Source organism: Triticum dicoccoides, chromosome 4A (assembly GCF_002162155.2).
Source record: "Triticum dicoccoides isolate Atlit2015 ecotype Zavitan chromosome 4A, WEW_v2.0, whole genome shotgun sequence".
Classification (NCBI taxonomy): Eukaryota; Viridiplantae; Streptophyta; class Magnoliopsida; order Poales; family Poaceae; genus Triticum; species Triticum dicoccoides.
Window position 1 is genome coordinate 528,568,547 of NC_041386.1, and position 14,220 is coordinate 528,582,766.

Sequence of the window (14,220 nt, forward strand, 5' to 3'; positions counted from 1 at the left end):
GACCACCCCCCCACCGCCGCTAGATAGGCCATTCCCCCGCCGGAAAAGAGAGAGGGTTCCGCCGCGGCATCCTTCACCCTGTTCCTGGGCGAGCTTCCCGGCGTTTCGGCCACGCGCCTACCATGCCCGCCAAGTGTTCGGCGATTTGTCTGCTCAGCGATGGACTCAGACGATGAGGAGGCGCTCGCGGCGCTGCTAGAGGAGGAAGCCGATGCCGACGCCGACGCCAGGACGAAGAGCATCTCATGGTCATCGCCGCCCTGGCCAGCTTGCTAGCGAGCAATGGAAAGCCGCGGCGAGGTGGCTCGGCGCCTGGCCGGCTAAAGGCGAAGCAGAGGCATCAACTGGATGGCTATTGCTTGCTCTACTTCGACTACTTCGCCGACGCTCCACTGCATGGCGACAAAGTATTTCAGCGCCGTTATCGGATGAGCCGAAAGCTCTTCCTCAGGATTGTGAATTCCATCCGGGAGTTCGACAGCTACTTCAAGTGCAAGAAGGATTGCACCGGCACACTTGGATTCACCTCACTCCAGAAGTGCACGACAACTATGAGGATGCTTGCATACGGAGCTACCGGTGATTCACTCGAAGACTATGAGCGCATGGCCGAGTCCACGACCATTGAGTGTTTCTACAAGTTCTGCAGGGCAGTGGTGGCAGTGTTTGGACCGCAATACTTGCGATCACCCAATGTTGAAGACACTGCTCGGATCCTAGCACAGAATGCAGCAAGAGGATTTCCTGGGATGCTTGAAAGCATCGACTGCATGCATTGGAAATGGAAAAAAACTGTCCATTTGCTTGGCAGGGGATGTACAAAGGCGCCAAAGGTGGTTGCAGTGTGGTATTTGAGGCAGTGGCCACACACGACCTCTGGATTTGGCACTCCTTTGGTATGCTAGGAACTCACAATGACATCAATGTACTGCAGTGCTCCCCTGTCTTTGCCAAGCTTGTTGAAGGTCATTCTCCTCCGGTGAACTTCGAGGTCAGTGGGCGGCACTACAACAAGGGATACTACCTAGCAGATGGCATCTATCCAAGATGGTCCACATTTGTGAAGACTATCTCAAACCCTGTACCAGGAGGCAAGAACTCCCACTTTGCGAAGGTTCAGGAGGCTTGCAGGAAGGATGTCGAGTGAGCATTTGGTGTGCTCCAATCTCGATTTGTTGTTGTCGGTACCCCGCTCAGACCTGGTCGAAAGATCAAATGTGGGAGATCATGACTTGCTGTGTCATCTTGCACAACATGATCATTGAGAGCGAGCAGGAAGAGCCAGTGTTTGACACTGAACCATATTACAGGCAGGGTCCTCTTGCCCAAGTTGATCACCACCTACCGGCAACCTGGACGGCCTTCCTCAATATGCGTCAGGAGATCCGTGACCCACTGGTGCATCAACAACTGCAGCGGGATCTGGTGGAGCACCTATGGAGGCTCAAGGGCAACGCCTAGCTCGACGTGTGATTAAATATGAGTTTTTATTTGTTGAACTATATAATTTGCATTGAACTATTTGATTTCTATTGATTTTCTGTGATGAACTATGTGATAAAAAATAGCTTCGGTTGAATTTGCGCCGAAGTTCGGCGAATATGGGCCGACATTGGCCAATTTTGTGCCGAAAATGGGCTGAAAAGTGGGCAAATTTGCGCCAAAAGTGGGCCGAAATCGGCGCCTGGGGGCGGCGGCTGGGAACCCGATCGCCCCCACGCCGGTTCGCCCCTAGGCGGTGATATTTTAAGCCCCCTGGGGGGGGGGGGGCAACGATTGGAGATGCTCTTAATGGATCTCAATTTTTCATGGTACAAACAAGTTATTATATGATCCAGCAATTTCATGTTTTATTATTCATGTTTGAGTCGCATGCTTGGGTCTATAAATTCTCTTGGTTGCCCCTTTATGCTTATTGAAGTTCAGTTTGTTTCTTTTTTTGCAGATGGTTCAGGCTTCACTTGTTAAAGACGTAGGCTATGATCTTGCTGTTGATATCTGGAGTCTTGGTTGCACCATTATTGAGATGTTCAATGGAAAACCTCCTTGGAGCCATCTTGAAGGGGTAATAACTTGGAGCCTTTTGATTTACAGTAAGCTTATCAGCATGCACTTCGTGACTCTAGTATGCGTAGCATGGAGAAAATAATATAAAATGAAGTGCTTATGCTAACCGGATCATTTGTTTGGGTAGACATGAGGACCATCAGCATCAGCACTGTCATTCTAATCCTGAGCTCAGATGCTCCTGCCATGAACAGTAAAATCCCCAAATATAGTCAACAAATTAAAAAATTCTATTTTTTTTGGCAACAAACATGCTTAGTTTTCTACCTACGTGCAAATTTTGATGATGGAATGACATCCGTGGTGGTCTGGGAAAAAAGAACAAATTCCATGCTCCAACCCCCTCCTCCCCTTCTCCCCTCCCCCGCCGTCGCCTGCGAGCTCGGCCAGGCGAAGCACGGCAGGCTCCGGCGGTGGGGGGCGTCTTCCCCTCTTCGTGTGGTCGCGTGTGGCACGGGACGGCGTGGCCGGCGGAGGCGCGGCGCGAGCAGGGGGCGTGACGGCGTGGCATCCGGGCACGGGGCAGTGACGACCTGGCCAGGTGCTCGTGCGGGTGGCTCTGCGGCGGCGGAGGTGGCTGCGGTGGTGCTGGCGGCTGCGTTTGGGCGTGCCCAGATCTGGCGATGGCTGCGCCGCGAGTGGCGCGGGCTCAACGACAGCCTGGGTGGCTCGGTGTGTGCGGGAGCTCGGCGAGCGGTGGCTCGGGTTGCCGTTGCACCTCGCTGTCCGGCTGTGTGGATGCTGGTGGTGGATGGCGGCCGCTGGTGAGGTCTTGTCCAGCCACGGCTTCGGTCCGAGTGCGGCTCCAATCCAGCCCCTGCTGAGCTTGCACATGTCGCGGCATAGGGCTGGACCTTTCCCAACGATGGCCACCGTTGAGGGACGGATCTGAGGCCGGGAGGGCCATGGAACCATCCTTGCCTCCTGTCAAGTGGCGCACCGGGGAGCTCGTCCTTGCACGGCCTGGCAGGACGGGGCGGTGGCGGCCAAGGCGGCCGGCCCCGGGGGTGGGCCTCGGACCTGGGGGCCGTCCAGGGGCAGGGAAGGAGGTGCCTTCCCGCCCGTCTCTTTGCCAGTCATGGCTGCAAGCTTCAGTTGGGGATGGTGTTGGGGCCATGGGTGTCGGGGCAGCGGTCTTAGAGGTGGGAGGCATGGGCTCATGGGCAGAGCTCACGGCTCGGGTGTGAGCTGGCTGCCATGTGCGGGCGGTGTGGTGGTCAGGGTGCGACAACCGGAGGGGTGGGTGCGGTGGACCTGGCTTGCTGTGCCTCGCCTCGGTGGCTTTGAGGACCTCTCGGGGTGAAAACCTGCTTTGGCTCTGCCAAGCCGACAGCAACGTCGCCTATGGGTGTCGCCTCCTTGAAGGCGTCATCGCGGCTCCGCTACATGCTCCGATTGCTCCGAGGGAAACCTTGATCGCAGGATCGGGCGGTGGCGATACTCCTGTGTCGTGCCCTTCTTGAAGGCACCACCTTGGAGTTTTTAGCTTGTCGTGCACAGCTTTCTCTCTTCACGGTGACTCGCTCACGGTTGAGGTCTCCGGAGACTCCAAGTGGTGCTCTCTCTGCCTACATGTAGTTGCTTGGAGTGGATGGGGTGATCTGGCTGTTCTTATACACCCTTGTATTTTGTCTTGAGTGTGTGTGTTGTGGGGGTGAGTTGTATGTGTTGGTTTGTATGGTGATCGTTCCTTTATACATAAAGTGGGGCGTGAGCCTTTTTCGGTAAATGCTTTTAAAAACAGCCTTTTTGGAGCATTGATTTTTTCCCAGAGCATTACAAATATTTTTTATTCATGAAACTTTGCACGCAGGTGAAACACTCGACAGTGTTTGTCAACCCAAAATTTTTGTTTTTTTTACTCTTTTGCTATTTATTGTTTTGCCAAAAATCCATGTCGCACTAAAACACAATATTTTACTAGGAAGTTTACGCTATATATGCTGTAAGATTATCATCGTGCGGATAAATGTCTCTGATTTTAAAAGAAATGTGTAATTTTCTACACTAGACTGAATATTCTAAACATGAAGTTTTTGTTCTCATAATCTCTTGTCAGAGTTTTCTTTCGCATAATCTCTTGTCAGATGGAATATAAATATAGTGCTAGAGGGCCTAATAATAAGCTATAGTAGTGTTAATTTTATTAATGAATTGTCAGGGGAAGTCTAATATGCTCCTATGTCCATATACACATAAATAGGTGTGGAAGGTAACCAAAAGCGTTGTCACGAGTTATTGATCATTAGAAACTTGTAGTCTGGGTATCAACACCATAAAGTTGTACCAACACACAAAAGCTACTTCTAAGAAACCTTTTTTCTACTACAGGCTGCTGCAGTATTTACGATTTTGCATAAGAACCCACCGCTTCCTGACAATTTATCACACGAGGCAAAGGATTTTCTGGAATGCTGTTTCAAGAGGAATCCAGCAGTGAGGCCAAGCACAAGCGAGTTGTTGAACCATCCGTTTATCAGGAATTCAAGTCATTACAGCAAGCATGTTAAAGAAGTCATTATTACAGGCTGTGAGGAAGTCGTTCGAGCAAGCTGTGACCCATCCTTAACAGGGAAAACTGCAACTGGGTGAGCAGCTTGGTTTCATTCATTGTTAAGTCAAGTAGAGTGGTTCAATTATTCAATTTTCTTTTGCTGATCCTAATATACCTTCGTCTTTTATTGCCAGTGGAGGAAATGATGCCAGGTCTTCCGAATCATTAGTTTCACAATTAACTCTGCAACCAGTCCAGGTAGCCACACCTTATTTCCCCCTAGAAATTCAGGTGTTGCCTCCAATCCCGGTTCTTAAGCATGCCAGCATTGGGATCTACACTCTGCATTCTAGGATGGTTCCATTGTAACATTTCAGTAGGATTTCGGTAGACGTCAAATTTCATAGAAATCCGCTCGAGTCATCAACAAAATGTACGGACCAATAACACCCAGAGTCCCAGACCACAAAATATAGTTGTTCAATGCATAGAGAAAGCGGTACAACAGAAGATATCTATAATTTTTTGCAAATCCTCGGTTATTGTGCTACCAATAACCCATATTCAAAGAATATTTACAACTGAACTTATGGTTTCACTTCTAAATATTATCTCCGGAATTTCTAAGTGTCTGAAGATTGGGTGTGAACTCTCCACAGTCCAGACAGAGAGAACTTGAGTAAGTCCTGAACCAAAGAACCCCATATTGTTTTCAAAATACCTAACAATAACTCACTCTGTTGCTTTTTAGCATGTCGAACGCCACCTAAAGGCTAAAACCCGTGGACATATATTGTTTGCAAAAAATAGGCATATAAGAGGCCTTGAATCTACTACATAGCTGACATTATATGGCTCTGCAGCATGGTAGAAAGTTCTGAATCTGCAGATTGCAAGCCCTCTACTTATTTGTTTCAGTAGTCTGGCGTTGGGGTAACACCACTTAACGATATTCTGGTTTCTGCAGCAGAATATTTATCCAAGTGCGATCTCTCATCCCAAATCCATTGTTAGTTGGGCCCCACAAACTATTTTGTAACAATTCTGTCTGACACATCATCAGGTACCCCCACCATAAGGACACCTCATCTGAGGGCCTCTTCCACTCGTCTGCTTGGTAGATCAATCGCTTGCCTCAACGCCTCCGCATTGCTCCGCTCGAATCCTCGAGCGACAATGCCGCCTGCCCTCTTTCCCCATCCTAACCTTGGTCTGCCAGTCTCCTCCGATCCCATTCCGTCCCAGCGAAGCAAAAAAGTTAAAAGGCACAACGCCATTTGGTACGAGATCGAGCAAGCGTGGCTGAGGGAGCGGCCGGAGCACTAGGGTACGGTGGTTAAAGGAGGGACAAGATAGAGGTAGAAGAGATGAGGTGACAGAGTAGGACGAGAGGCACGGCAGTGACATGAGCTAAGGAAAAGCTGTAGCTTTCCCTCATCTACAGCAAAGGCGGCAGCGAGGTGGCTCAAAAAGGGGAAGGAGGTAGCCCCAGAGGGGTGTGCTCAGCGGAAGGGGCAGCATTAAGTATGGCGAGTTCTTCGTGTTGTCATCACGTTTGGCCACACGACCGGCTTCCAGCTCTCTGACCAAGGCTGCTGGCACCACGCGCCCCATCATACCATGATTTTTTTTTAACTGAGCTACCATGTGATCCTCTTCAAATGTATGTAGAGGGACATGATGAGGGCGTTGGGGGTACCGGTAATCAGCCGTTTGCTCACCTCCACCGGCGGAGCTACGCGAGGGCAAAAACAGGCCGTCGCCCGCTCAGCCGTTTGCTCACCTCCACACTGCATTGCAGACATACAGCACTGGGTCGCTCGTGTCCTCGCATGCAACACTGAATTTCCTTCACTTCCAGCTCTGGTCTGGATTTCCAGAGATGGTTGGCGCCGATGGCACTGTTGTATTCATGGTTTAAAAGGCGGTAAAGCGACCTAAAGTGAGCACCACCCGCTCTGACACTTAAGCGACGCCTAAGCGCCTAAAGCAGGCATATTTCTAAGGCGCTGCCAGGGCGCCTTATCGCTTAAGCGTCTGAAGCAGGACACTTTATAAAAAATGGTTGTATTTTGTCAATTGCTCTTTTCGTTGCTTCGGTTTTTTTTCTTCTTCCTCCGCCTAGGCATCGCTTTGGTCTTGTATGAGTTTGCTCTTTGTCGGCGTGATCGTTTGTGTGTTGTGTTGGCTGTGTGCATCCTAGTTATGCAGAGACCGGGTGTGTACTCATGATGATTGTATCGCTTGATGCTACACTGAGTCAATAAAATACACCCTTTATCGAAAAGCACTGGTCTGTCAGGTAGGCTAGTAGCTAGCTAGCCAGCCCCGAACAAGCCCACTTCGACATGCAGCTGGAGGACTGTGTCATCTGCTAAATATCACGAATTATTACGCTAGCAACCAGCATTGCACAGGCAATATAACCAACTAATGCCTGCTGAATTAGTATGGTTCAGATTTTTTTTGTGTGTGTGTTTGTGTTCTCCTAGAGGGCAGGCCTGGCGCAGTGGTGAAGTCCTCCACACTTGTGCTAAGAGGTCCTGGGTTCGAACCAGCCTCTCTGCATTGCACTTTGCAGGGGTAAGACTAGGTTCCTATAATCCCTCCCCAGACCCCACCTTGTGTGGGAGCTTCTATGCACTGGGTCTGTCCTGTTTGTGTTCTCCTCTAGGAAGGCCCGCCCAGTTTTTTCTTCCTAGCTCTGCCATGTCACCTCGTCTGGATGGGTTGTCCCCTTCCAGGTCTTATTGGTGTCAACTGCTGGGGTGTAGCAAGTCAGCAGCAATCTTGACCTCGACGGCAGCCATGCAGCTGACCCTGGCAGAGGAGTTTGCCATTCCGAGCGTTCTCCACCTATGCGAGAACCCTGCAATCTTTCACATCTGTTAGAATGGAGCAAGGCAGTCAAGCACGTATAGCTTCACAATAACTTATTACACTTATTCTCGTTGGTGAAAATAGCAATAATTTAATTGTATTTCATAGAGTTTTGGGAGTATCATCGCTAAGGCCAGTTCCGAGTTTGTTAAAATGAGTCCTCTGTATGTACTATTTTCTTACAGTGGGAAAAACATTTTGGTGGTGTATTGTAGTTTGAGGGTTAGCTTTAAGGAACTGCCTCCAGTTACTAGATTTCTACCAGAATTTATCTTGTTTGAACTTTGCTGGCTAGAGCTTTGCTGATGTTGAACGTGGCAATAGTCGTTGTATCTATATACCTTGGTGATAGTATTCTTAGATGCATTTGCTTCTACACACTGCAGGAAATTGAGAGTGAGGATGAGGAGCATGATGATGAGGCTGAGGATGAATCTGAACATGAAGTGGAAGCTGCGGATCCTGATGTCGCTGCAGCGGCACCTAAAGAGACAGAAAGGCAGCTGTCTAAAAAGGAGTTGAAAAAGAAGGAACTGGCTGAAATTGATTATGTGTTAGCTGAGTTGGGGATTTCTGAAAATGAGGCTGATGCTGAACAAGATGGTAAATGCTCCATTTTTAGTTTTTTTTTTCCTTTTCATTCATATTTCTCTTTTGTAACCCTATGAAGGGCTAGTAAAGCTGATTACCTGTATGTGGTTTCATCGCTTTTATAAACTTTGTTCTTGCATGATAATCATTGTTGCAGCTGAGAAGAAAGGTGCGAATCAAACCGGTGATGGAGAGAGAAAGGAAGACGCGCCTGCCCCTTCAGGGAGTAAGAATGCCAAGAAGAAGAAAAACAAGGACAAGAACACAAAGGAGGCAAAGGAAGCTAAAGTGTCGGAGGAGGCTGCCAGTGCAGAGCCCGAGGAAGACACAGCCGTGGGTGTCAAGGAGCGCCTAAAGAAGATGGTCTTCATGAAGAAGAAGTCGGGCAAGGAGATGGACACAGCTGCAAAGATGACCGCCGCAGAGTTGGCAGCTAGGAGGACCGCCAGGCTCACTGCGGCAAAGAAGCCCGACAGACAGCCAACAGGGCCTGCAGCCAGAGGGAGAAGCCCGATGGGAATTGGATCCCCAAGAGAAGGAGCACCATCAAAGCGATCATCACGGCCATGATTGGCATACACACCAAGAAGAGCCCCAGCACCGCCACAAGTTCTGGCGGCAGGGCCGACAGCGATGGTTCCTAATGATCGAGCATGAGTGCACACGTACATCGGACATTGATAGTTTGTGATTATGCTGGACTGCTGAAATATTGCATTTCATATTAAGGAGAGGGAATACGGACCAGCCTAGTCGGCAAAGGAAAGAAAAACAATTACCAAGAGGACTACTATAGAAACAGCAACAGCGAAAACAAGACACAGGCCAAGACCTAAGAGCCATGAGATCAGAAGCTCCAGCTGCGCCCCAGCAGTGAAAACTTTACTTGCATCTTTCTATCAAGGCCTTTTTTTGGTCTAAAAGGGAGAGATTCTCTCCAGCAAGCCACTATTCCCCCAAGGATTGGTTGACGGAAGGAGCGATTCTGCTCTACAATTTTGTTTCAGAATTACTGATGATGCATGCTACCAGTGTTTTCATATGTAGCTTTGCTTGCCTGCCTGCTGGGTGCTACAGTAGATGCTTCAGTCATTCCTGACATATGCTTGATCAGATTTCTCAACCATTGCTGGATTGCCTGTCATATCTCGATGGGATGTCTCGACTATCTTAAAAATTGAAGAGGTTTACTCTCTTTTTTGCCACTAAAGGTATTGCTGACATCACTATTATCATACTGCAACTGAAATATTACACCTATTCTTTGGATGTTATTCGTAATTTGAGTTTTTTCTTGGGTTTTGAATGCCCTCTATCAGCGTCATCTAAGGCCAACTCCACCGCACAACCCCAAACGGACGTCCACTTTGTCCGGATTTTGTCCGTTTGGGGGTGCCAATGGGTCGTGTCCGCCCGGATTTGGATTTCCGTCAGCCGGGCGCCCAGCGCAGCATACCCATCCCAAACATTGTCCGGCTCGGTCATTTCTTCAAACACATAAAAGACAGCCGGCGTCGCCCTCCCAAGCCGCTGGCTAGCTAGCCAGCACGCGCAGCGGCTCGCTAGTTTAGCCCGCACGCGATACGCGCACCGGCTCGCTAGCTAGCAAGCCCGCTGGCATGCACGCACGCTCGCATGCCTGAAGCTAGCTAGCTAGCCCGCAGGCGCGCACCGCATGCTCTCGTCGCCACGACCGCCTGCTCTGTCGCACAACGCGCGTGCCCGCCCCAGCGACCTCGCCATGCCCGTTTACCGCGCTCGCAGCAGGGCCGCGCCGCGCCTCGCCCGCCCCCGCGACCTTGCCTCGCCGCGCTCGCAGCCGCACCGCGCCCCTTGCTCCGTGCTGCTGCTGCCGCAGCCGAGCTCTCCGCGGCCTGCCCGCCCTGTCGTACTCGCCGCTCCCCGCCACCCGCCCCGCCGCACTTGCCGCTCCCCGCCGCGCCTTGCGTATGCGCGCCGGCCTTGCTTGGTTGGTGGGACGGTGGGTGAAAAGGAGGAGAGAGAGATGGGTGGGTGGGTGGTGGGTCCCTTTTTGTTTCGATGACAGATGGGGCTATCATCTGCATGCGTGGACACAGCTGGACGCACGGGCGAGGAAAACGTCCGCATTCTGTCCGCTTTAATCCCAAAACCAGACCAAGTTTGGGCTGGGAATGGGTCCAAAGCGGACAGAAAACGAACAAAAGTCCGTTTGCGCCCACGCGCTGGGCCGTCTGATATGTCTGTTTACCCTAAACGGACGCATCCGGACAGAATGGGGTCATGCGGTGGAGTTGGCCTAACAAGAGTAGAGGCATGTGTAGCGCTGCTGTCCTTCCTTAGGATTATCTTGGAAAAAGCTCTTTTACAATGTGAAGTTATGGTTTAGGTGATCCTCATTTTTATTTGTTATAATACAAGACATCTCTTAACTGTAATCAAACTGAAGCACAAAGCAGATTTTCATGAGGTGAAAAAATAGCCATCCATATAAATTCATCATGGTACAAGTAGCGCTCATATACAGAGCAGTTCTGAAATCAAAATTATTTAAGAAAACAGAAATGTGTTCGTCGACCTCAACAGCTAGGAAAACATTGATTACTTCTTGGAGGGGTCGAGGACGTGCGACAACTGCGCCGGTCACCTCCTCCACTATGTAGTAGGCAAACGGATGGTCGGCGATGAAATCCACCTGTGGAGGTGGTGGCCACGAGCCCCCAGCTGCGCATCCAGAAGGCGCAATGACCATAGTGACGACGGCGGCTTCAGTACCTTCCTCGTTTACCTCGAGGACGGCCTTGTGGATGACGTCCTCCGCTACTATCGGCAAGCCAGAGCCGTCGTCCTCCACCATGTCAGATAGGTCGCCCTCCTGGCAGAACGGCAGCTCGAGCCCCAGCTTCTTGAGGACAGTGACGACGCTGCTGTGGAAGGACAACTTGAACTTTGGCACCCGGAACTCGCCAAGGTCGATCCGCTGCTCCGGCAAGTGGTCGTGCAAGAACCCAGGCCGGGACGCTATCGTGTCCAGCAGCCCCAACAGACCGTCGTGGGCGTCCGGGAGGAAGATGCACATCGAGAACTGCGTATGCTTGTTACGATCGGAGCTGGAGTGCGTCCACGGAGCAGCACGCTGGAATGGTTGGGGGTTGCCTGCCCATGGATCATGGTGCGTGGCATAGGGGATCGGAGGGTAGCCAAACGGATTGCTGCCAAGTGCACCATAAGGATATGGCCTAGGATAGGCATACGGAGAGAAGGGGCCGCCGAATGGAGGAAGGGGAGGAATGGCATTTGGAGGGGCAAATACGCCACGGTGATGGAGGGGCAAATATGCTCGCGGAAGCATGGCAGTCTCGAGGGGCGGATAATTTGGAGACGGACCCCCATGGTTGTAAGCACGAGGATGGGCGTACGGAGATGCATGGCCGCCATAGTCACCGGGCTGACCAACACGGTTGTGGCTGTAGGGATAAGCAGATTCAACACGGCCCAAAGGAGGAGGATGCGCCTGCTGCTCGTGAACTGGGGACGCCATCTTGTACCGGAGTTTCAGTACCTTGAACCCGTCATGCACGGCGACTAACTGCGACTCCCGGCTCTGCATGAAGGGCACGTCGACCTGGCTGCCGTCGAGCCGGTGGAAGGGCTTGTCCACGGTGTGCCTCCGGTCGAACGGCTGGTCCTCCCACTTGCCCTTGAAGTACATGGCGTTGCCGAGCACCAGAGCTGTTGCTGGTTTTATCGACACTGCCGGGAGGACAGAGTCGATGAGGTTCCTCGTCACTTGAGCCACCCATGCGTTGATCTGGACACACGCTTCCTCCGGCGCGCCGCGGAAGTCGACGGTGCTCGCCTCGGCCTTGTACGTGCCCACCACGGCCTCGCGGAAGGCCGGCTTCAGCGGCCGCATTAGGTCGCTCCACACGCCACATGCAAACGCCACGCAGGGGCCGCCCAAGGCGGACCTATCCTGGAGCGCGTCCACCGCCATGCGCGACACGAACTTCTCGAGGTCGCCACGTGACCGCGCGCCGAGGACGCGGAGGATCTCGTCCAGTGTGGCCTTCCGGGCGCCGGCAGCCAGGAGCGCCAAAGCGGTGTAGATGGACAGCGGCGAGAAGACTAGATTGTCGTCCGTGCTGTCCTCGGCCAGGCGCCTCGCAAGCCTCGCGGCGAGCGCTGCCAGGCCGCTGGAGCGAGGATTCTTCGTCTGCCCTACTGCATCGAACTGCACCGGCGGGTTTCTGGTCACCGGCAACTCGTCGTATCCTCCCACAGGTAGCCGCTGCTGGCTAAGTGCACCCCCCTGTTTCTGTTGCACAATCCGCACCGGGCCTTTGCCATTGGTAGGGTCGACAACATGCCCTGCAAACATGATGACGCTGGACGCCTCCTCGACTGTGAAATACGCGAAAGGATGGTCGGCGACGAAATCCACCATGGGCTCCGGCATCATCATGGCACATCCAGGAGCCGCGAGCATCATGGTGACAGCCGCAGCTTCCGTCCCTTCCTCGTTGACCTCGATGACAGCCTTATGGATGACCTCTTGAACGACCAATGGGTAGCCTGTGCCGTGGGCCTCCACCATGTCAGACAGGTCAGAACCCATGCCGAACGGTAGAACGAGCCCCAACTGTTTGAGGGTTCCGACGATTTTGCTTGAGAAATCAAGCTTGAACTTGGGAACCCCGAAGTCGCCGACCTTGACGGGGAAGGCCGGCAGGTGATCGTGCACGAAGGCCGGACGGGAGGTTATCTCGTCGACGAGACCCCGCAGGCCGTCGTACGCGTCCGGCAGGAAGATGCACATAGAGTACTGCGTGGGTTGCTTGAAGCCTTCCGTCGACTGGTACGATTGATATCCTCGTTGTGGCATCTTGTACTGCAGCTTGAGGACCTTGAACACATCGTGCACGGCGATGTAGTGGCGGGCAGGGTTGCACATGAAGGGCGAGTCGACGGCAGTTCCGTCAAGCCGGTAGAACGGCTCCCTGGTGTGCCTCTCGTGGAACGGCAGTCGGCAGGTTCCACTTGCCTTTGAAGTATATGGCGTTGGCGAGAGTGGTGTTGGGCGCCATGCTAACGTCTTCAGGACGGACGACCTCCGTGATGAGGTTCCTCGTGACCTTCGCTACCGTGCTGCGCCGCTTCCTCTGCGTTCTCCCGGAAGTCCAAGGTGTGCGCCTCTGCCCTGTAGGTGCCGACGACGGCCTCGCGGTAGGCCGGCTTCAGCGGCCGCCTTTTGTCGTTCCACACGCCGCACGCGAACCCGACGCTCGGTCCGCCGGATCCTGACAGGTCCTGGAGCGCGTCGTCCGCCATGCGCGAGATGGATTCCTCGAGCTCGTCGCGGGAGCGCGCGCCCAGGACGCGGAGGACCTCGTCCAGGGTGTCCCCCTTGGCGCCGGGCGCCAGGAGCGCGACGGCGGCGTAGATGGAGAGCGGCGAGAAGACAAGGTTGGAGTCGGGGTTTGCGTCGGCGAGGCGCTTCATGAGGCCGGCGGCGAGCTCCGCCAGGCCAGAGAAGGATAGCCGCGGCTTCTTGCTCCGACAGGCCATCATCGCGGGATCCATCAAAGCCGCGCACAGAGCACGTACTTACTTGCAGATCGTTCCGCGCGACTTTTCTTTGCTTGATTGATCTCGTATATATATATATATATGTAGTTACCCTTAGGTAGCACTCCCTCCTTCCATCTATATATATAGAGAGAGCCTAATCCGTTTTTTAAGACCGCGTTTGACTATTGACAAGATTAATAGTACATGACATGCATAATGTGAAAATTATATCATTGAAAACTCCTTTCACATACGAATTTGACGATGTACTTTGTGTAACTTGCATGTTATATATTATTGCTCTAACATTTGGTCAAACTTAGCCTCGAGAAATGTATTATGCCCTCTATAGATGGAAGGAGGGTGTAACTTAACACATTCCAAAACAATTTTGCTTATGTGGCAAGTATTTAATGAGGAGAGAGGTGCTTGGAGTAACATAATATGTTACTGTAATACTCCCTCCGTTCAAAAATAGATGACCCAACTTTGTATTAAAGTTAGTACAAAGTTGGGTCATCTATTTTGGAACGGAGGGAGTATAACGTTTCCCGAGGTAAAATGAGTCTACAAGGCAATAAATGAAACAAACTATGACACTACTACTAAAATACTTTGCACTATGGAGGTAGTAACTT

The 14,220-nt window shown here is 52.0% G+C and overlaps 1 protein-coding gene and 1 pseudogene across 1 annotated transcript in view; one reads left to right on the forward strand and one right to left on the reverse strand.

Moving 5' to 3' along the window:
• Positions 1-9,269, forward strand: part of LOC119283601 (disease resistance protein RGA5-like) — a 29,339-nt gene extending 20,070 nt beyond the window's left edge. Inside the window, exons 9-13 of the mRNA XM_037563078.1 lie at positions 1,946-2,065; positions 4,399-4,655; positions 4,756-4,819; positions 7,828-8,044; positions 8,190-9,269. Coding sequence (XP_037418975.1) covers positions 1,946-2,065; positions 4,399-4,655; positions 4,756-4,819; positions 7,828-8,044; positions 8,190-8,602 — 1,071 coding nt within the window. The 3' untranslated portion in view covers positions 8,603-9,269. The remainder of the gene's footprint in view (positions 1-1,945; positions 2,066-4,398; positions 4,656-4,755; positions 4,820-7,827; positions 8,045-8,189) is intronic.
• A 1,343-nt stretch (positions 9,270-10,612) lies between these two features.
• On the reverse strand, positions 10,613-13,579 carry LOC119286542 (annotated as a pseudogene).
• Positions 13,580-14,220: the final 641 nt, after the last annotated feature.